The sequence below is a fragment of the Phocoena phocoena genome, chromosome 11 (genome assembly GCF_963924675.1).
Source record: "Phocoena phocoena chromosome 11, mPhoPho1.1, whole genome shotgun sequence".
NCBI lineage: Eukaryota > Metazoa > Chordata > Mammalia > Artiodactyla > Phocoenidae > Phocoena > Phocoena phocoena.
Window position 1 is genome coordinate 15,820,855 of NC_089229.1, and position 23,138 is coordinate 15,843,992.

The 23,138-nt window shown below is 44.1% G+C and overlaps 1 protein-coding gene across 2 annotated transcripts in view; it reads right to left on the minus strand.

The window, feature by feature from the left end:
- The window catches only part of RFX4 (regulatory factor X4), a 165,840-nt gene that overhangs the window by 59,690 nt on the left and 83,012 nt on the right, over positions 1-23,138 (minus strand). The window contains exons 5-8 of one of the 2 annotated variants that reach the window (XM_065886804.1): positions 17,365-17,426; positions 13,105-13,318; positions 11,586-11,663; positions 5,065-5,228 (exon numbers count right to left, since the gene is read on the minus strand). In XM_065886804.1, coding sequence (XP_065742876.1) covers positions 5,065-5,228; positions 11,586-11,663; positions 13,105-13,318; positions 17,365-17,426 — 518 coding nt within the window. Of the gene's footprint in view, positions 1-5,064; positions 5,229-11,585; positions 11,664-13,104; positions 13,319-14,894; positions 14,990-17,364; positions 17,427-23,138 lie in introns of those variants that run through there. The other variant, XM_065886805.1, reaches the window with a different exon arrangement.

Below are 23,138 nucleotides of genomic sequence, written 5' to 3' on the forward strand. Positions count from 1 at the left end.
TAAACAATCTAACCTTACACGTAAAAGAACTAGAGAAAGAAAAAAAAACAAAACCCAAAGTTAGTAGAAGGAAAGAAATCATAAAGATCAGAGCAGAAATAAATGAAATAGAAACAAAGAAAACAATAGCAAAGATCAATAAAACTAAAAGCTGGTTCTTTGAGAAGATAAAATTGATAAACCATTCACCAGACTCATCAAGAAAAAGAGGGAGAGGACTCAAATCATTAAAACTAGAAATGAAATAGGAGACGTTACAACAGACATCGCAGAAATACAAAGCATCCTAAGAGACTACTATAAGCAACTCTGTGGCAATAAAATGGACAACCTGGAAGAAATAGACAAATTCTTAGAAAGGTATAATCTTCCAAGACTGAACCAGGAAGAAACAGGAAATACGACCAGACCAATCACAAGGCATGAAATTGAAACTGTGATTAAAAATCTTCCAACAAACAAAAGCCCAGGACCAGATAGCTTCACAGGTGAATTCTATCCAACATTTAGGGAAGAGCTAACACCCATCCTTCTCAAAATCTTCCAAACAATTGCGGAGGAAGGAACACTCCCAAACTCATTCTATGAGACCACCATCACCCTGATACCAAAACCAGACAAAGATACTACAAAAAAGGAAAATTACAGACCAATATCACTCATGAATATAAATGCAAAAATCCTTAACAAAATACTAGTAAACCGAATCCAACAACACCTTAAAAGGATCATGCACCATGATCAAGTGGGATTTATCCCAGGGATGCAAGGATTCTTCAATATACGTAAATCAATCAATGTGATACACCATAATAACAAACTGAAGAATAAAAACCGTATGATCATCTCAATAGGTGCAGAAAAAGCTTTTGACAAAATTCAACACCCATTTATGATAAAAACTCTCCAGAAAGTGTGCATAGAGGGAAACTACCTCAACATAATAAAGGCCATATATGACAAACCCACAGCAAATGTCATTCTCAATGGTGAAAACCTGAAAGCATTTCCTCTAAGATCAGTAACAGGACAAGGATGTCCACTCTCACCACTATTATTCAACATAGCTTTGGAAGTCCTAGCCATGGCAATCAGAGAATAAAAAGAAATAAAAGGAATACAAATTGGAAAAGAAGAAGTAAAACTGTCACTGCTTGCAGATGACATGATACTATACATAGAGAATCCTAAAGATGCCAGCAGAAAACTACTAGAGCTAATCAATGAATTTGGTAAAGTTGCAGGATACAAAATTAATGCACAGAAACCTCTTGCATTCCTATACACTAATGACAAAAAATCTGAAAGAGATATTAAGGAAACACTCCCATTTACCATTGCAACAAAAAGAATAAAATACCTAGGAATAAACCTACCTAGGGAGACAGATGGCCTGTATGCAGAAAACTATAAGACAGTGATGAAATAAATTAAAGATGATACAAACAGATGGAGAAATATACCATGTTCTCGGATTGGAAGAAGCAATACTGTGAAAATGACTATACTACCGAAGCAATCTACAGATTCAATGTAATCCCTATCAAATTACCAATGGCATTTTTTACAGAACTAGAACAAAAAATCTTAAAATTTGTATGGAGACACAAAAGACCCCAAATAGCCAAAGCAGTCTTGAAGGAAGAAAACGGAGCTGGAGGAATCGGGCTCCCAGACTTCAGACTATACTACAAAGCTACCGTAATCAAGACAGTATGGTACTGACACAAAACCAGAAATATAGATCAATGGAATAGGATAGAAAGCCCAGAGATAAACTCATGCAACTATGGTCAACTAATCTATGACAAAGGTGGCAAGGATATACAATGGAGAAAAGACAGTCTCTTCAGTAAGTGGTGCTGGGAGAACTGGACAGCTACATGTAAAAGAATGAAATTAGAACACTCCCTAACACCATACACAAAAATAAACTCAAAATGGATTAGAGACCTAAATGTAAGACCGGATACTATAAAACTCTGAGAGGAAAACATAGGAAGAACAAACACTCTTTGACATAAATCACAGAAAGATCTTTTTTTGATCCACCGCCTAGAGTAATGCAAATAAAAACAAAAATTAAAAAATGGGACCTAATGAAACTTAAAAGTTTTTGCACAGCTAAGGAAACTACAAACAAGACAAAAAAACAACCCTCGGGCTTCCCTGGTGGCGCAGTGGTTGAGAGTCCGCCTGCCGATGCAGGGGACATGGGTTTGTGCCCCAGTCCGGGAAGATCCCACGTGCCGCGGAGCGGCTGGGCCCGTGATCCATGGCCACTGAGCCTGCGTGTCCAGAACCTGTGCTCCGCAATGGGAGAGGCCACAACTGTGAGAGGCCCACATACCGCAAAAACAAAAAACAAAAAACAACCCTCATAATGGGAGAAAATATTTGCACACGAATCAACGGACAAAGGATTAATCTCCAATATATATAAACAGCTCATGCAGCTCAATATGAAAAAAACAAACAACCCAATCCAAAAGTGGGGAGAAAACCTAAATAGACATTTCTCCAAAGAAGACATACAAATGTCCAAGAAGCACATGAAAAGCTGCTCAACATCACTAATTATTAGAGAAATGCAAATCAAAACCACAATGAAGTATCATCTCACACCAGTTAGAATGGGCATCATCAGGAAATCTACAAACAACAAATGCTGGAGAGGGTGGGGAGAAAAGGGAAACTTCTTGCACTGTTGGTGGGAATGTAAATTGATACAGCCACTATGGAGAACAGTATGGAGGTTCCTTAAAAAACTAAAAATAGAATTACCATATGACCCAGCAATTCCACTACTGGGCCTATACCCAGAAAAAACCACAATTCAAAATGACATATGTACCCCAATGTTCATTGCAGCGCTGTTTACAATAGCCAGGTCATGGAAGCAACCTAAATGCCCATCCACAGACAAATGGATAAAGAAGGTGTGGTACATATATACAATGGAATGTTACTCAGCCATAAAAAAGAACGAAATTGGGTCATTTGTAGAGACGTGGATGGATCTAGAGACTGTCATACAGAGTGAAGTAAGTCAGAAAGAGAAAAACAAATATCGTATATTAACGCATATATGTGGAACCTAGAAAAATGGTACAGATGAACTGGTCTGCAGGGCAGAAATTGAGACACAGATGCAGAGAAGAAACGTACGGACACCAAGTGGGGAAAGTGGTGGTGGTGGTGGTGTGATGAATTGGGAGAATGGGACTGACATATATACACTAATATGTATAAAGTGGATAACTAATAAGAACCTGGTGTATAAAAAAATAAATAAAATAAAATTTAAAAAAAGAAATCAATGAGAAAAACATCAACTACCAAATAGAAAAATAGTCAAAGAATAAGAACAGAGAGTTCATGGGAAAGAAATAGAAATCACTCTTAAAGACATGAAGAGATATTCAACTCCATTCGTAATAAGATAAATGCAAATTAAAACCTCACTGAGACAAGTTTAAGTCACAGACCCTTTGAACCAGGAATTCAGCCCTTTAGGAATTTATCCTGCACATATACTCTATGTAGTAGGATGAAGGGTTATTCCCCCCCATAATACGTCCAATTGGAACCCGTGAAGTTGACCTTACATGATAAAAGGGCCTTTGTGGATATGATTAAATTAAGGATCTTGAGATGAAACCTTGGATTAACTGGGTGGGCCTCAAATCCAGTGACAAGTGTCCTTACGGGAGACAGCAAGACACAGAGTGGGAATCAATGTGAAGATGGGAGGCAGAGACTGGAGTGATGCAGCTACAAGCCAAGGAACGCCATGAGAAGCTGTGAGAGAGGCACAGATCAGATCCTCCCTCAAAGTCTCTGCAAAGAACCAACCCTGACAACGACTTGATTTTCGACTTGTGGCCCCCAGAACTGTGAGGGAATACGTTTGTTGTTTACAGCCACCCAGTTTGTGGTACTTGGTTATTGCAGCCCTAGGAAACTAACAAACTGCACCATGTAAAAGAATGTACTAAAAACATCATTCATCACAGCATTGTAATAGGACAAGATTGGAAACATCAAGACAACTAATTTGACTCCATACGGAGGAACAATATGCAGGTGTGAAAAAGAAAACACACACCTCTTTATAGACTGATGTAAAATGCTCTCTGTAGCAGTCCCAACAGGAAACAGATGCCACTCAAAACACTAGAGTTTGTTTATAAGGGACAAGTCATAAAGGCGTGGATAGGCATAGGAGAACCCATAAAGGTGACCGCTGCAACCGGGAGTTAGGGTCAGCAGGCTCTCATCCACCTCATGACGAAAGGACAACCTGGAGGGAGAGAGGCGGCCTGGAAGGCAGCAGAGCCCAGTGGAGGTACGTGGCCAGCCGGGGGTGACCTCATAGGGAGGGAGGTAGTGAGGCAATCTCCGGACTTCACTCTCCTCCCTCCCTTTGATGTCCCTTCTGACCCCCTCCCCACCACCAGCTGATCAGGGCTGGAAGGCAGAGGGAAAGGGAGCCCCGTAAGGAGTTCCATGCAGCCCACCCTCCCCACCTACCCCTCACCGGGCAGAAGGCAGCATGGAACACAGCGGAGCCTGCATCTGAAGGGGCACAGAAGCTGCCCAACACAATCTCCAAGACTTGTTTTTTTGAAACAAGGTACAGAACAGCATATGTAGTATGTCATCATTTGAGTAAGAAAAAGTATATGTCATGCACTGGTTACATGTGCATAGCAGATCCGGACGGGGCCCTAAGAAAATGACTGTATTTGATGCTCTGGGGAGAGGACCTGGGTATGTGGGGAAGAAGATTAGGAGACTTTTCACTGTGTAACATATCATCCTTTTTGAATTTTGAATGATAGAAGAGGTTCAAAATGTTAAATTTTATTTATACTGGAAATACTAAATTTTATTTATATTCAAAAATATAAATAAAATTTAATATTTTAAAGTCCAATATTAATGGCCTTTACAAGGGAGGCCCCCAGACAGTGCATGGTTCTATTCAATAAATGAGAAGCAGGAACAATACCTGCTGAGGACAAGCCAGCCATGAGGGGATATGAGGAGAAGCGTGCCCACCTGTCAGGTAATGCCTGCAGCACTGTGGGCATCAGCACTCCGGAGATAGCTTTGTAGAGGATGGAGTCACACACGCCGACGATGTTCACCACCGTGGAGGAGCCCAGCACGGGCAGCATGTGGGGCGGCATTCCTTGCCAAAAGTGCAGAAGGAAACTTTGAACCTGTATCAACCCACAGAGAGAAGAACCGTTGAGGTTATACAAGGTCCTCCCAGCAGAGCCTTGGGACTCAGCCAAGGCCAGCCCAGTCCACAGCGCTATTCTCTTCTCCCCTTGCAGCAGCAGAGGCCGTCCCAGCCTGGGTGGCTTACGAGGCCCCGGAAGGTCCTCCTGTCCCAAGTGTTCACCCTGCCCGTCTGGGTGCATGCCCCCTGCTGGAGAAGCACTTGGCCTGGCAGCCTGGGGTCTATCCTGCCCTGGGAGAGAGCAGTAGCCAGTTAACCCATCTGCCCCTTCATGCTGACCGTGGTCTGGGTAAAAAGTTTAAGAAATGGAAGGTGGGATGTTGCTTCTAAAAAGCTCAGAGCACTACAACTATTCTTTGGGCCTGTTGGTGCCTCGGGGACCCCAGGGTGTTCTGGAAAGGAAGGGAACATTGTGCGAGTTGCTGGTAAGAGGACTGTGTCTAGGAGGAAGAAGAGTAGGTGTCACAGACAGAAGTCTCCTGATACAATCCTGTGCGCCCCCAAAATGGATAAAGTGCAAAGGCCTCTTCGTGGCCAAATTCGACCATTTTCTCAAAGAGCCCTTGGTGCAGCCTTGGCTGGCTAGCGTCATTATGGGACGCTAGACGGTGCCATCTGGACAGTAAGGTACGAGGACACCCAAGCCCAACCACTAGCACAGGACAGAAATCTAGCGGGCACTCAAAATGGAGTTATTGTTATTAATATGAGGATAGCAGGCCCCCTACCCCTGTATCTTCCAGGGTCTGAGTTGGAGGTCAGGGAGAGAGCAGGTAGGGGGTGGGACAAGATAAGGGAAGTGAAGTGACACGGTAGAAGATGGTTATCTGGTATGTATAATAACACTAAAGGTACCTAGACTTCAGCTAACATTGAGGAGTGACTCATCTTAAAGTTAGGGAACAAATAATTGAAGTTTTGTGAATTCTTACAAGCTCAACTTGGTTCCTGTACTATGTATCTTTCTTTCCTCCAAGATGGGCACTCCTGAACCCCTGTGTACAGCACTTCCCACATCCCTGGTTCCCCAAATCAATCCTGACCCAAGGCAGGAGGTCATTTAGTACCCAAGTCTAACACTTTGGAGGTGGTATTGTTAATGGTGTCAGCGTTATGTATTTATTGAGTGCTACTATACGTCAGGAACTTAGCACAGGTTCTCTCAGTTAATACTACAGCTTAGGATCACTGCTCCCATTGTGTAGAGACATTAACTTATTTGTCCAAAGCCAGACAGCAAGTCAAGGGATGGATGAATTTGTCTTTTCACAAATCAGTCTAGTGACTAGTTTGCTCTTCACGTGGGCTTCTACCCCATTCCTGAGACCTATGCCTCTTCTTGGACTGCTGCCCACATCCCAGCTTTCTGCCCCAGCCTGGGGACCTGCAGTTGTCCTTCAATCCCCTCTTAGAAGTAGGGTCTTACTTTCCTTTGACCAGGCTTCCTCTGACCCCAGCTTGGTGACCTGAGCTCAGCCTCGGATGGACAGAATTCCCTGATCCCCACGGCCAGGCTGGAATTCCCAGCATAAACACTGGATGGGAGCCTTTGTGGGTGAGGAATGAGGAGAAAAGCATGCCCCCTGACTTCCTAGAGGGAAAATGGTAATTTCCAAAGACAGGATCAAAGTGGTAAAGGAGGTCAGGTTTGTAAATTATGAAACTCAAAGTCACAGTTCTGTTAATTCCACGAGAGTGAAAATATTGCAAAGTTTACAATGAGATTGAAAATTAAAACCAACAAAAAAAATCCAAATGAGTGAAGACTGCCTTCCAGGGTTCTAATCCTGTCGTCACTACCAACTAGGGGTATAATATCTCTATGCCTCAGTTTCTTTACCTGTGAAATGGGAATAAAAGTAGTATTTACTAGATTTTGGTAAAGATTCCTAAAAAGTACTTATTACAGTGGTTGGCACATAGTAAATGCTCAATAAAGGTTAGCTGCTATTATTATTACTATTATTATTATTTGTATCATGGAGGCACTACAACTATGAAGCCCAAGAAATCAGTGCACTGCCCTAAGACATTTGAGACACCCTTGCCTACGTTTCTGAGCGTCACCCAGCCAGGATCCCCATAGTGCCTCTGCTCACCTGTCAAGGTTCCTGTTCTTATTGAGACACCTGGTAGCTGACTGCTGGCCGCCTGGGGCCTGGAGGTGGCCACATCTCCTGGACAACGTGCTTACCCTCCAGACAACCCTCTGCTGTCTCCGGATCCCATCTCATCCCTGGGCACTGGCCTCTGGCCAGCTCCTGGACCTCCCTGCCTGTCCTTCCAACTCTGAATAAGCATTGCCCAGTTGATTCCTAGTATTTGGTAGATTCTGAATTCATCTGCCTTTCTAAGCTCTCCTTGCATGTAGCCCTACTCTTTTTTTTTTTTTAATGAGTAGTCAATTTCCAGCAGAAATTCTGGCGAGCATTAGCTGCTGTGTACATTAAAACAAATCTGTAGAAAGTCACTCTCATTAGCAGCCATCCGTCTTTTTCAAATCTGTTCAAGTGGCACAGGGAGCCCTGATCAGTCCTGGTACCAGGGCATATTATCCAGTTTTGTTGAGGGCATATTATCCAGTTTTGACCTCCCTTCCTACTCTGCATTTAAGAGCATTTAATGTCCAGTGGACTAGTTCCTCAGAGTGAGAAGGAAAAAAAAGGAGGGAGAACAGTGTAAAGCTCAAGGGCTAATACTTGGAAGTCAGGGGTGAAATGGACAGACACAGTGTTCATATCAGGAGGCTGAGCCAACAGGAGCTCCTGATAGACTAGATATGAAGCGTGAGGGGAAAAGAAGAACCGAGGTTTGTGGTTTGAGCAATTGTGTGTGGTAGTGGCAATCTAAGACTTGGGAAGAACAAATCTGGGAGTGAAAATCAGAGCTCTGATTAGACCACCGTAAGTTAGACGGCAAGTCATTTGAATCTAGAGCTCGGACTAAATGAATATACAAATATGAGAGTTACCAGCCTTTACAAAATGGAGATGGTATCTGCCTATCAGTAGGATGAAATAAGATAGCTTGTAAGATGCCTGGCATGATGAAGGCATTTAACAAATGGAAACGTAATTAGATAGAAGGGAAAAGTTCTCCTCACTCCTTGCAAGCATTAATGGTGAGCGAATCAGGGGTAAATGATTGAAAATGATTATTTAAACCAAGTTTCCTGGATTATCTACTTTAGTCCCTTGAACTCCCAGCCCTTTTTCTCTCTGTTCAATGAAGTATCAGGAGATGATTTCCTTAAGAATACCTAAGTAAGTTTTCTATTTCTTTTCCATGCCTATGTTTAGTTCATTCCTAATACATTGGCACCTTGTGGAAACATATCTGGTGACTTCCAGTCATGGGTACTTAATTGCTACAGTGTTAAAAGGAACTTGACAAAACAATAACTACCAAAATACCTACCACTTATTATGCTCTGAGTTTGAAATCAGACACTTTATGTATACAATTTCCATGCAATCATCACAATTTTACTATGAGGTAGATACAGTTATTATCTCCATTTTACAGAAAAAAGAAATTGAGGCTCAGAGAGGTTAAGTACCTTGCTCAAGGTCACAGGCTAGAAAGCGGTGAATTTGGGACTCAAACACAGGACTATCTGATTTTACAGCTCTCTGTGCAATGTAGTTTGGAGAAGGCTTTGCAGCAAGTCCCCTACATGCAGACCTGGACTCTTTGTGCTTGCCTGACAATGCTGTAAGTCTGTGGCGGTTTTCCATCCATCCACCCATCCACGCATCCATCCATCCATCCACTCACCCACCCAAGAAACATTTACTGAGAGCCTGAGAGTATAATTGACCTGGATACAGTAGTAAGCAAGACAAACAAGGTCCCTGCCCTCAAGGGCTTCCATGGTGGTGGTAGGAGACAAACAATGAACAAGCAAACAATAAGATAATTTAAGATTGTAATACTAGTCTACATTGTGACCTCAATGGATATTAAAGATCTTGAAGACCTGAAACAAACTACATCATCAAAGTGTACCAGATGCATCCACCATTTATTTACCAATGACTTTTCTCAGCTGTAGGAGAAAGCCATGCCCATCAGAGGTAAAATACCCCCCTTCATTCTTTTGTGTTTGGGTAGAATGAACAACATCTTGATCAGCCATCTCAAAAATGGCCACCAAATACCCCTGCCCAGGGGTAGAAAGAATACTGGACCAGCAGTGTTAGGTGACAAAGATCTAACCAACTGTGTGACCTCTCTTAACTCTCTGGTTGACGTATCTGACGAGAGCAAGCATTTGTATGGCCTTTTACCAGGCATTGTCTCATCTCCTCCTTCCAGTAATCCTGTGAACTGGATAGGCAGGGATGATATTTTTACCTTCATTTCTAGGATGAGGAATTGAGCCACATCTTGAATCCAAGCCTAAGCTCCAAGTCTAGCACTTTTCCCGCAGGAGCACTCAAGCCCTCACAAGGTTTCTGGACCATATATTCTGCATCCTAATTGCTGGTGTGCGTGCCTTTTTTTTCCCTCAAGACTGTGTCCTGTCACCCCATTTCTGGGGGCTAGAGCAGCATATGGCACCATTAGATGCCCAACAAGTGTTGGAATTGATGAATGGAATTCAGTGAAGTGAGATGATGATCAAGTTTTGAGATGTACAAAGCTAGATATGAACATAAGGGAGGACTGTCACCAGTTTTGTTGTTCGTACTTTTGTGGCAGAGAGGGACAGCTATCCACCAGAGCTCCTCTTCTCTAGTAGTATAAGCTGCCGCCCAGTGAGGGGCCACACTTCCCAGCTCCCCTTACCTCAAGGTGGGGCTGTGAGACCAGCTCTTGCCAACAGACTATGGGCAAAAGTGATGCATTTTATTTCTGGGCTGACAAGGTTAAGAAAGGGGATGTCTTCCCTGTAATCCTTTTCCCCATCCATCAGCTGAACAGGGGACTCCAAGGCTCTAGGGCAGGGTGTGGCCACAAGGTAGAAGAAGCCTGGGTCCCTGAGCCACCCCCAGAAACCAGCCTTCCAACCAAGGGCGTCCACGTTGGATTGTGACATGTATTGTCTCACTGTGTTAAGACTTGGGGCTTATCTGTTACAGAAGCCAGTGTTGTCTTAACCAGTCACGAGTCATGGTTTGCCCAGATCTCAGTGCACTGTCTTTGATACGTGAGACATAGCCAAACTACAATATGAGAGAAAGCAGTGAGTTTGCTTTCCTTAAAAAGAAAATAATTCCACGTAAATGGTCACTCAAGGAATTTGGGAAATTTAAGAATCTGGTGGATGGAAGTCAAGAGCAGGAAGAATAGTCCTTCTCTGCCAACACGCTGCCACCTCTTCTGGAGCCATGTCTAAGAACCAAGCGATAGCTCACATACGGTGGTACCACTGCTACACTGGGCTCCTGAGGGAACTGTAAACAAGCTGCACAAGTACCAGCAAGTGCTCAACAAGCATTCACTGCCTTACCTCATCCTCTTCCCCTCCATCTCCAACAGCACATGCCCCCCCCCCAAAACACACAAAAAGGGAATCTCCAGCATCTTTTTCACCAATAACTACTGATTTTTATAGCCCCTGTAGAGCCTGGGTTATCTTCCCTGAAATTGAATGCCCACACCTGATCTCAGGGTGGTGTCTTTGGTTTACTTTATTTTTTTTTTTTTTCCTGCCTGAAAGGCATTTTCTTTCAACAGAAAGGCCTCAGGTTTATGGGGTGAAATGTGCGGTTTCCTGCCATCCTGTTGGAAGATTCTTTTGGATGGCATTTTAGGCAAGAAGATTTTATTGTCTCTTTGGTTATATAACCAGTGCTTCAATCCTCCCTTATTTCTCCTCCCCATTCCTTAACTGTAATATTTTTAAATGAAATGAAATTCTTAGATTGTTTGTATTCAAAGATGGTCCTACCGGCAGTGTTAGGTGGACATGGGGACCAGACCTTGAGAATGGAGGGTAACCAGCTCCAAATGCACTGAAGTGGATGAGCCTCAGGAAAAGTTTAAATCAAAAATAAAGAAAAGCTTTCCTTTAGTTTTTCTGAATGTATAATTCTGGGTGTAATGATACCTTGGCAAAACTGTGTTCCCAGGAGGCCAACTGGGCAGGATGCAGTTCACTAGACAGAGCAAGTAAAAAGCCATGCCAACTGCTGTTCACACAGAGAATCTGTAAAATGGGGATAGTAGCAATGCCTGCTTCCTAGGATCACTGTGAGGATTAAATGAGCTAATGTACATCAAGGGCTTCCAGAGGCCTGGCAACTAGCAGGGAGCTCATGAAACAGAAGTTAGTGTTATCATAATATTTTAATGCAGAGTATTCATAGCTCAACACTTGTTGACCTACCTCATCAAAGTTGGCTCTTATTACAGTGTCCAGTATTCTCTGACAGTGTGTTCTGTACATCATAATAAAGGTAGAAACCTGTGAGGGGTGAGGAGGGATCAACAATAAAGGCATACATTAATACGTGTTACTTCTGCCCTTGGAATTTCAATTTCAAGTCATTTATTCTATGTGGAGGGGATGAAATTCGCCTCATTCCTACTCATCCTGCAAGACCCAGACAAAACTCATTTTCACTAGGTGGGGCCCGCTGACTCTCAGCTCCCTCCTCTGTGCTCCCATAACACCTGAGTGTGTTTCTCCCTCAGAGCACTCACCCTGTGGTATGGAAAGCATGGGTTTCTCTCTCTGCCCCATCTCCACCCCCTGAAACTGTGGACTCTGGGAAAATAAAAATAGCATATTATTTATGCTTGTGTATCCAGCATTTAGTACAGTACCTGGCACACAGTGGAGGCCTACCGAATTAAATTCTCATCAGCTGAGATACTGAAAAGTTAAAACCCAGCATGTACTCATAAGAAGAGGTGCTTTTGCCCAAATCACAAAAAGACATTTGGAAATTCTCTAGAATCTGCTTAGCAAAAGAATTGCATCTCCAGCTCCATTTAACTAAGAATTTTAAAGCAATGGTACAGGAAGTTTGTTGAGCAAGAAAGCAAATTTGAGAAAAAATAAGGATTTATCTAGTTCTTAGATTTAAAGCATTCTTTTCAGGTATTCTTTGTGTTTTAGAACCTAGATATATGTTTTATATAAACTTAGTTTGCTTGTGCAAGCATCTGTCTCCCTGCTCGACTGTAAGCTTCCTGAGAGCAGGACTCAAGTCTCATTCACCACTGCAACCCAGTGTGATATGTAGAAACTCATCACCTACTGGCACACTGGGCAGCACAAGATAGGTGCATTAGGATGTGACCACGCAGGGGAAAGTCTCCAAATTTGTGTTTCCAATTATTTCTTCCCAATACCCTATGGCCCAAACTATCCGATTCACTATAGCTATAAAATCTTCTTTGTCTATGGGACTATAATTTCACCACATCCTCTGCAGCACATGGGAAAATAAACTTTATCCAATATAAAAGCAATCCAGAGGAGGGGGCCCTTGTGAAATGAGACAGTACAACATCATAGATGGGTAGGAAGGTAGGTAAGATAGATAGGTAGAGAGATAGAAACTTTTAATTTTAGAATAGTACTGGGTTGTAGTACAGTTTTGTAGTTCAGGCAGTTCCCTTATAGCTCAAACCCAGTTACCTCTACCGTTAACATCTTGCATTAGGATGGAACATTTGTCACAACTAATGGACCAACATGGATACATTGTTATTGTCAACTAAAGTCCATACTTGAATCTGATTTCTATCTTTATATTTTTAAACTCACCATTCTGTAATAAAAGTGTATGTGTGTGTGTGTGTGTGTGTGTGTGTGCACGCTGTGGTGTGTGAGAGAAAAAGAGAGAGAGAGAGAGAGAGAAACCACCCACTCCCAGCAACACTTCAGACGTGGTCACCTTCTCCTCTGGCAGACTGGCCGGCAGATTTAGATCTTTGACATTTGGAAACTCTGGCAGCAATGTTCCAAGTTTGGACCGGGGTGAATATGCCACCGTCTGTTTGCTCACTTCTTTCTTGCCCGTCTCGCTCACCCAGGCGGCTCCTTTCTTGGAATACATCACATCATAATATTGGGAGCTTTCCTTCACCGCGATGCCGTAGTAATGATACCTGGGCCACAAAGGAAGAGAGAGAGACCCACATGCACCCTCATCAGGTGGAGGTTCCTGAGCCGCGGGAGCCCAAGGCCAAAGACTGGAGCTGGACCCATCCTCCCTGAGCTAGAAGAGTTAACTCCTCTGCAAGGCTCAACAAGTTGGAAGTCTAGAATTAAACCAAAGTTCCATGTTGCCAGCCATCAATCAGACAGGTAAAAATAACCAAAATTGCCTCCTACAGAAAATGTTAAGTCAAATACTTTGCAAAGCAGAAAGTGGGATAAAAAAATTTCCATTTGTACTTAATCTCTTATATACACGGACCCAAGAAGAAGAGTGTGTTTATGACTGCTAACTGTACCACCAACAAAAATTCATTTGGTCTATGTTTTTCTTAATCAATAAATGGCAGTCTTAAAGAACTGTATCTTAAAAAGGATAAACTCAGTGTCTCAGTTGACACTGAATGTAAGACAAAGACCAGGACCTTTTATTAACTCAGAATGGGCTTAATAACAGCAATGTTTTCAATTAAGACTAATGAGGGATGGAGGCTGCATTTTGTTTGGGTTTTAGCTACAATCTATTGAACACTTGCTATGTGCTGGGCACTTTGGAAAGTGCTTTACATATATTAATTTGTAAAATAATTCTATGAAATGGGGATTATTATAATCTTTCTACAGATGAGAAAATGGAGGCAAGAAAGCTTAAGTAATTTGTTCAAGGTCATACAGCTGTTTAGGGGAGGAAGCAGGTTTGACTGCAGAGCCACTGTGCTACACTAAGAAAACACCGCATGGTGGTGTTACAAACTTTAATGTTTGTCAGAGCCACTCATGGACTGTAATGAAAACACAGATTCCAAGGCCCCTTCCCAGACCTAAGGATTCAGGACAGGGAATAAGGGGCCAAGAATCAGCACTGAAATGAGCACCGCAGATAATTCTGATGCACATCCATTTGAGATCAGCAAGCCTGCTGGGTTAGGCCCCTGCATTACATTCCCGGCTCTATGAGACCGCCATTACCTACTATTCTAACACAGCAGCTAACAAGGTACTAAGTGCTTTACACACATTGCCCGATTTCATCTCACAAAACCCCTGGGAGGCTAGAACTAATTATTATCCCCATATTACAGACTAGGAAACTAAGACCCAGAGAATTTAAGTAACACACCCAAGATCATATAGTGAGTAAGCAGTAGAGGCAGGATTTGAACCTCTAAAAGTGCTTTTAAGCGCTGAGCCAGTGACTGTCAAATTTTACTACTAATAAGAATCACCTACAAAACATATTAAAATACAGACTCCCAGGCCCTGCTTCCAAAGATTCTGATTTAGCAGATCCAGAGTGGATTTTTACGATCACATGGCAATACTAATGTAAGTAATTCATGGACCTCACTTTCAGAAATGCTGTACAACGTATTAACTACTCTTTTCTACTCATGGAGATATGGTGGTGACAGTCACGAAATAATACAAAAGAGAAAGCAGTCTGAGTTCTGGGAGAGGCTTCCCAGGGAGAGGAGAGCTGAGCACAGGTAACCTTCCCTTTCCCCGCTCCCCCTTCACTCCTGATACCATTCTGTGATACTTCTGTTTAGTGGACATCTCGCCTCTATCTGAATGCCTCCTGGGATGAAGCACTCAGACCCTCCGAAGGTAGCCCAGTTCATTTTAGGTTGGTGCAGTGATCAGAAAGTTCCTCTTTGTGTTGAGCTGATCTCTGTCTTCTACGCCTTCTACTTCCCAACTGTCATAACTGCCTTTCCACCTGGAGGGCACTCCTTTGGTAGTGGGGGTGGGGGCGGGTTCCATTTGCTCTGGAAGCCCCTCCAGGCGGGAGGGCAGTTATGACACGCCTCCCTAACTTTACAAAGTCCCCCCTTACGCTTTCTTAAGATCAAGCTAGTAATAACATGTTCAGATCAGACCGCTTCTTGATTTTTCAGACTGTATGTTGCTAGAATTGGCAACTGCAGCGAAGCTAGTGCTCTGACCACTTCTCAGGTTTCTATTTCAGGTCTCCTGCCCCCCCCAATTTATTCTGTCTAAGTAAATTTGCTGAGGGATTTTCTCTAAAAGGCCAAATGGCACGTTGGAGACTAGAGCTTCTTATTACCTTTCAATTGGTTGAAGGTGAGACCAACCTTGGAGGATCCTTATGGAGAGGATAAAATGAAACTGAATTTTTAAAGAAGATATTGCCCAATTTGCCAACCTCTAGGTTAAAGAAAAAGAAAACAAAAAAACAAAAGCAGGCTCTTACATGTAGACAGAAGGAAACTTTCTCCAAACTTATGCAGGATGGGAAACCATGCTGTTCTATCTTTACTACTGTTACTGCCTATCTTTACTATCTATCTATCTTTACTATCTATTTGTACACTTCTATCTCAGAAATGGCAACAAGGTATTGGAGCCAGTGACTCTAAAAAGACCATAAGCTGGAGAAAAATAATTCCTTTCCATTCATTCAAGAGTCTTCCAACCATCCACTTCTCTGTGGATTGATTTGCCCTTGTGTGCCAACCACTGTGCTCACCAGCAAACAAATAAGGAAGAATCTGGGTTTTCTACTCTATACTCTTACCAGGGCTGAAAGCTCATTTTTAAACAAATACTGGAATTTTTCATTATGAATGAGATTTGTTCATGAGAGGAGTCACCCTGAAAAATTATTAGAAATTTATTCCAAAATGTCCCTTGCTCAAAAATTTTCTGTAAGTCTCTTTGGAAATTGCCCCCAGAGCTTCTGAGCCACATGAAAAAAATGAGCCTCGTTTATTTTCAGAACTTTACTACAAAGGGTTTTCCCCAGTTTGATCATCCACTTTCCACTTTCTTTACCTAATTTGGCTCCAAAGTTAAACCCACCCTTGGAGGATGGGAATGTACTGCCTGGGGATGGCCAGGGGTAGAGTCAGGGGGCAGTATTGGACATGCTGCTTTTGAAACATTTTTCGTGACAAGTCTTACAAGTCCTATGTGGTGGTTGTTTCTTAATAAAAAGTTTCATTATTTTATAAGTCAGTATGTGTTGATCTGCTACTCAGCATGGTAAAAACGTTTAGAAATGCTGCATAATAAGGCACCCTCTAGTGGAATCACGGTGTACAGTAGTATAATAAAGGTTCTGACAAGTCCTGCATAAAGGACCCTGTTTAGCTCAGTGCTTACCAAACTTACATGGCCAACAGACCTTCTTCATGGAACACCTAGTCACTTCCAACAGTTTTTTGAAACACCCTTCGAGGCAAGTCTCTATAAATCCAGATTTTAGTGAAGCCTAGGCTAAATAGGCAGAGTCCCTTCCCATTGACTCTCACCTGGCAGACAGGCATCCACACAGCCTCTCACTCCTCGGGTCACCTCCTCAGTAAGCCCTTCCAGGGCTACCCTCTCTAAACCAGACCAACCTTTTGTTATTCTCTAGGACAACCCTCTTCACAATCTGATGATCTTTTTTTGTCTGTCTTCCCCTGGAGAATACATGTTCCATCCAGGAGGGCAGAAACCTGTTTGCTCGTGTGTCCGCAGCACTTAGCACCATTTATCTGACATGCAGAAAATGTGAAGCAAACATTAGTTGGTTGGTTGGTTGGTTGACCGAATGGATGAATGGGAAGCAGTACATCCTGGGTACCACAGCATGGCTGGAGCTTTCCACCCCATCTCCCTTGCAGGGATTGGTACAGGGTTGCTTCTCTGGCAGACTGGACACTGTCAGAGTAGAGAGTTTGTTGACCAAAACAATCCAAGTAACCTGGAGATTGGTCAAGGAACCACAAGGCGCTCCTTTTAAAGAATGCCCAAGACTCTTTCACAAAAACAACTAAAGGCAGGGTGGCACCATGTCGGATTCCTTAAAGCAGCTGGCCTTTTGGACGGCCTTTCTCTCAGGGCTCCTGGGAGGGGGGGCCACTCCCGCCAACCACAGACTTCCCCCCCAGGCCTGTGGACTGAGCTCAGGATGAAAGGCCTGGGGTCCCGATCTGACTGGAGGCCCGTGGACATGCACTCTGCAGGTGGAAGGGCTGTCGGTGCTTACTTTGACTGTCCTCGGGTTCCGAGTCTTCTGGTGGTTAACTGGGGAAACTGCTGCCTTATGATCTGTAAGTCAACACAAGAATCAGTTACGCACTGGGAAAAGCTGGGGGCACAGTGCCGGAGTTTACAAACAGCCATCTAAAGAATGAAACCCCGAGAAGACCACCGGTGCTGGGGACGCCGGGAGGGGAGCACCTGAGTGATGGTGGGGCTCTGGATCCTCAGGGGGGTCTCACTTGGCTGCTCTGGGCTTCACCCCCACTCCTCACAACGTAGGCAGTGTACGCTTTCATCCAGAACCTGTTACCCCCGTTTACAGCCCTCCAAAGGCTTCCGCTGCACCTGGTACTCACCCCCACCTCAGCCTCTGTAACCCGGTCCCTGCTTGCCTCCTGGCCCTCCTCTCCTCCGACTCTCGCCCTTCCTCACTGCATCCCAGCCACACTGGCTTGCTTTTTATTTTATTTTTTCCCTGTTCCTGAAACATGCCAGGCTCCCCCCCCTCACTGGGGGCCTTTGTACCGCAGCTCTCTCCATCAGGAATGCAATTTCACGCAGATCGTCACAAGATTAGCTCCTTCTCCTACAACATTCGGGCCTCTGGGCAAGGTCCCTCTGCCCAGAGGCCTTCTCTGACCAGCGGGTGCAGAGTAACCCAAGCAGCACCTCAGCACGCGACCCTGCTTTCTGTCCTCCTCTTGGCACTCTCCACAGTTGTCTCGTTCGCTTACTCTCTGAGTGCTTATTTCACATCTCCCCCCACTTGAACATAAGCTCCACGAGAGCAGGGACATGGCCCAGGGCACATGCGAAGAGCTCAGTCCATGTTTGTCGAATGAAGGCATGAAGCCCGACCCCTGGCCTGGAGAGTACCCTTTACTCATTTGCCAAGTGGATGACGCTAAGTGCTGCTTCCCAGGACAACCACGTAGATCTGCCAGAAACTTAGGAGGAGGGGCCTTCTGCCAAGGTGAAAACACAACCAATGGGCCTCTTTCTTGGTGTGTACAGCGATGGTGTTTGTGAAGAGGCAGTACGGTAGAGGGGTTCTGTGCAAGGGCTTTGGAGCTAGATTACCTGGATTAGATCCAAGCTCAGCCATTTGTTATTCTGGGGCCCTTGGGCAAGTTATTTAACATTCAAATGACTCAGCTTCCTCATTTGTAAAATGGGAATGATACCAACCCCTACCTCAGAGAATTTTTGTGAAAATTATAACAGTAAACGTATGTAAATAATTAGCAACAGTGCCTGGCATTTAGTAAGGGTTCAATAAACATTGCCCATCATGACCAGTGATTATCCTGATGACTCATTCATTCCCTTTTATTACCAGGGATGTTTAAGTCTAGCCACATTTCTTCTAACTCCCTTCTCTTCTAATACAGCATCGAGCAGGCAGGTGTGGTCAGACAGAGGGAGCCTGCACACTGTCCTTCATAAGAGATGCTGCTGCACAGGCTTCCCTGGTGGCGCAGTGGTTGAGAGTCCGCCTGCCGATGCAGGGCACGCGGTTCGTGCCCCGGTCCCGGAAGATCCCACATGCCGCGGAGCGGTTGGGCCCGTGAGCCATGGCCGCTGAGCCTGCGCGTCCGGAGCCTGTTGCTCCGCAGCGGGAGAGGCCACAGCGGTGAGAGGCCCGCGTACCGCAAAAAAAAAAAAAAAAAAAAAAGAGATGCTGCTGCTGATTTCCCAGTGGCAGGGCACGAACTATGAGCACCTTCTCAGAGGTGGGGATGAATCTCTACTGATCCACTTACACCCTCTTCCAAGCCTTTCCTGATCCCCTGACCAGGTAAGAGCTCTTCCTTCTCCAAACCGGTGCACCTGCTACTTCCAGTCTGTGACCAAGTTCCATCCTCCCTCTATTGTGAATATACCCTGATTCTCCCCGCATCTCCATCTCCATCGGCCCCAGGGCCATAATCTCACACCTGGATTGCTGCAATGGCCTCACTGCCCCTGCTGCCAGGCATGCCTCACCTCAACCACTCCTTCATGAACACTCCAGACAAAGTCCAAACCCACCAGGTTCTGCCTTCATTCCAGCTCACCTCTCGTCGTCCTCTTCCTCTCCCAATCCCATCAAGTATTGAAGGGTATTACCACTTTTTAAAAATGTGCTAAATTGGAGAGCCAAAAAATGACCTGTGCCTCTTTCTTCCATTTGAGCATCAGGCTTTTTCATCTATCAAATGGGGATAGTGACACTCTTTCAACCTATCTTCCAGGCTCTGCCCCCCGCTTGAAGTCTTCCAGGAGCATCACCCTTTTCTAGCACATTCTCTTCATCGACAGAGGTATCCTTCAAATCCTTTGATGGCTCTTCAGAGGATTCTCAGAAAACCCAGTTTCCAGGCTTTTGTGGTCATCTTATGGTCTCCCAAGCAATATATTTGCGTGGTTAGAATCTTTAATTCCATTTGTGAAAATACTTTTTCTCCAAAAATATTTGATGGCCAAATCCTCTCCTCCCCCTCCAAAAAGAGAGAAAGGTCATTTCAAATAAAGCACGAAGAGGAAAGGAAGCCTGTTAGGAGTTGGGGGTGGGGGATGGGTGGAGGCCCTGCTGCACCACATCGCTCTCTGCCCAACTGGAGGTCAAGACTTTTCCCACTCTGAGCAAAGAAAGCTGTTGCAGACAGCACCTCCTCCTTCCAGCCGCAACAAAAACCTGTGGGAAGGGAGTTTGCTTTTTTTTTAAGTGTTTCTTATGGGCTGCAAATTACAAATGATTCTCCTTTCCTTTCACCAAATAATCAGCTGGTCCCTGAATCTGAAAGCCCAGCACAATTTAGTTTGAGTCTCAAAATGCAGGGTCGGTTCAGCCCTGCTAAGGCTGTTCAGCTTTTAATTTCTGGAGCAAGACTCAGCAAACAGTCAAACACTTTTGTGGAGCTGTGAGAGTTGAGCTTCACTGTTTGATAAATGGGCAGACGGCAGGCAGCCCCTCTTTCTTTTTTTGTATGGATTCAACGAAGCCTGCCTAAAGAACACCACATGCTGTTCTAGCTACTGATCTAACATTCCGCAACATCCCAGCCTTCCAAATTCCCTTTAATTACTCAGGAATCCCACCCTCTGCTCTTTCAGCCTGGGCAGACGGGGCTGGGGTCTCCATGGGCCAGGGGTGGGATGCGCAGAAGCTCTGGTGAACCAGTCTCTCCGGGGCTTGCTGGCATCCTTTTTTAGGTGGTGGTCAGGTTATTCATCTCTTCCATCCGTTCTTCTCTCCATTAAACACACGGCTCCAGGTGGAAGGAAACTCAGCACGCAGAGTACCCTGACATAATTTTGTGGTTGTAGTTTTTTAAGAAACATGAGTGAGTTTGGGGCAAACGTTCCTGAAATGGCATCTTCAAACCACAGGCCTCATTTAAGATAAGGAAGGGGAAGAGTGAGAAGAGGAACTGACACCCATTGGGCATCAGTAGGCACCATGCACTAGACAAAGTATTTTACTCTCGGTATTAAATTTATCCTAAAAACCACACTGGAGGAGAATATGATGGTCCTCGTTTCACAAATGAGGAACCGGGGTCTAGGGTGATACAGGCTGCTCGGATTCACAGACGCCAGCGAGTAGAAGCAGCAGGGACCCAGTTCTACTGTCTCCTGTTCATCACTTTCACCGACACCCAAGGGAGCCAGCAAGGGTCCACTGACTGTGCACGAAACCCTCAGCATTCTCTGTGGGTGTCACCTCAAGAGACACCTTCAGAGCCACATAGCAAAGCCACTCGGCCTCATTACTCTACAGAGAGGCCTTGTTTGACTTTGACCCCAAGTCATATGGTCTTGCTTGATCCAGCTTGATCTCCAAACTTAGTCATCAGGGATGCTCTGAAAAAAGGCTTTTGGTTGTTCCAAAAAATTCAATCCACCCTCAGCAGGCAAAGATTTGCCACCAACAGGAACTGATCCAAAAGAAGTTCCAGTGTAATGGAATAAGTGGATATTCTCCCCCACTCCGAGGGAGACAAACTCGTGTATACAAAGAATCAAGTATGCTTAAGACGGTTTTAAAACAAGAGCTCCCGGTCTTATTTCAGAGGTCATCTGGGTGTGGGAAAAAGAAAAGGGGCTTTTCAAGCAGCAAGAAATTATAAATTCAGTACAACGGCAAGTAGTTGTGACTTCTCTTAAAAAACACACACAACAATTTTTTGAACAAAAGAGAGAAATGGTTAGGGAAAGAGGTTAAAGGGATTCTAATTGTCACAACTTTAAGTCTGAAAGTGGGGTACTCTCTTTGCTGGCAATAGACCTTGAGCCTTTTTCAGAGAAGAAAAAATAATTAAGCCTGGTAGTATGAATAAGTTTTCCTAAACACTTTCCATCAATGCTACCGTCCTGAAATGGGTGTTTGCCAGAGTAATTTTACTGTGCTGGTATAACTCTATCCATTTAACAATTTTGGGAGGAGTAACACCTACTGGGTGCCAGGCACTGGAGGTTGAGGTGGGTTCCACCCGGCTGCAGGTTCCACAGGAAATTCCACGAAAGAAATTTTTTAAAATTACAAGAAATTTACATCTAGAGCAATGAGACAGAAATGGAATTTCAAGTTATGCATACGGATTGATGAAGGATTCCGAGCAAACACCCATGGCTAGAGAGGTAACAATCTGTTGCCCCCGATAAGTACCGTGGGTAACAATTCCAAGAAGTCCAAAAATCTATATGTGAGCCCAGTATTGTCCTTGGGATGTTGGGATGATGTGTCATGTCTGTGAGTGTGAGAAGAGACAGTCATCATACACCCATTTAGCTAGAATGTGGTGAGTTACATAAGATAGAGGTTAAGTCAAAACGGGAATAATTCTGAAGATGATAATACGAGAGGGTGAGGGTGGTGATGGTAGCATGTGTGTGATGTGGGAAATTTTTAGAACAATTGTTCTCAAAATTGTTCAGAAGGAAGAGCAGCTAGAAAGGTTGAAACATTCATATGTTAGTGATGATATATTAAAAACATGATGTATTAAAGTCATGAAATGTTGCGATGGTAAACTGAAATCATAATTATAGCTAAAGTGCACTGAGTGTTTATACTTACCAGGCACTGTGCTAAGGCAGCCCTTTTAACAGTCATTATCTCAACAGTCCTCAGGTGGTTGGTGCCATGTCCCCATTTTACAGAGGAGAAAATTGAGGCTCATAGCTATTAAGAAAGCTCCTGAGTTCACACAGCTGGTAAACGGTGGAGCTGGGATTCAAACCCACACAATTTGATTTCTGAGCTTTTACACTGCACATCAGTGAAGACGTGTGAAATAACAAAATATGGAATCTGGTGTGAAATCAGACATTCTGACATCACAGCAGATACTAAGGGTTAAGAAAAACATATGCAAGAATTTAAAGTAGAAGGAAACTGTCCATGTGCTTAATTTTTTTCCTTTGCAAATTGAAAAAAGACCATCCCTGAAGAATCCTAAAGATGCCTCAAGAGTACATTTATCTCCCTCTGTGTCCCTCCACAGGTGCGCAAGCAACCTGGGGTCAGGGCAGATTGTGAGCGCTCTTGAGGAAGAGGGCAGTCATGTAAAACGAGAGGAACCTTTAGCCTTATCTCTGTTCCAGGCATATGTGGCTGACAGAAGCATAGGTCCCCAGAACACTGTTGTCTGTCTGTTTGTTTCTTGCATTGCTCAAGCATGGGCGGCGGGGAGGAAGGAGCCACATATTCAAGGAAGCAACACCCACAGCCCAAATGGCTAAGTACCTCAAGCCCTCACGGGGAAAAGGCAGGATATAAATAAATTCAATTCA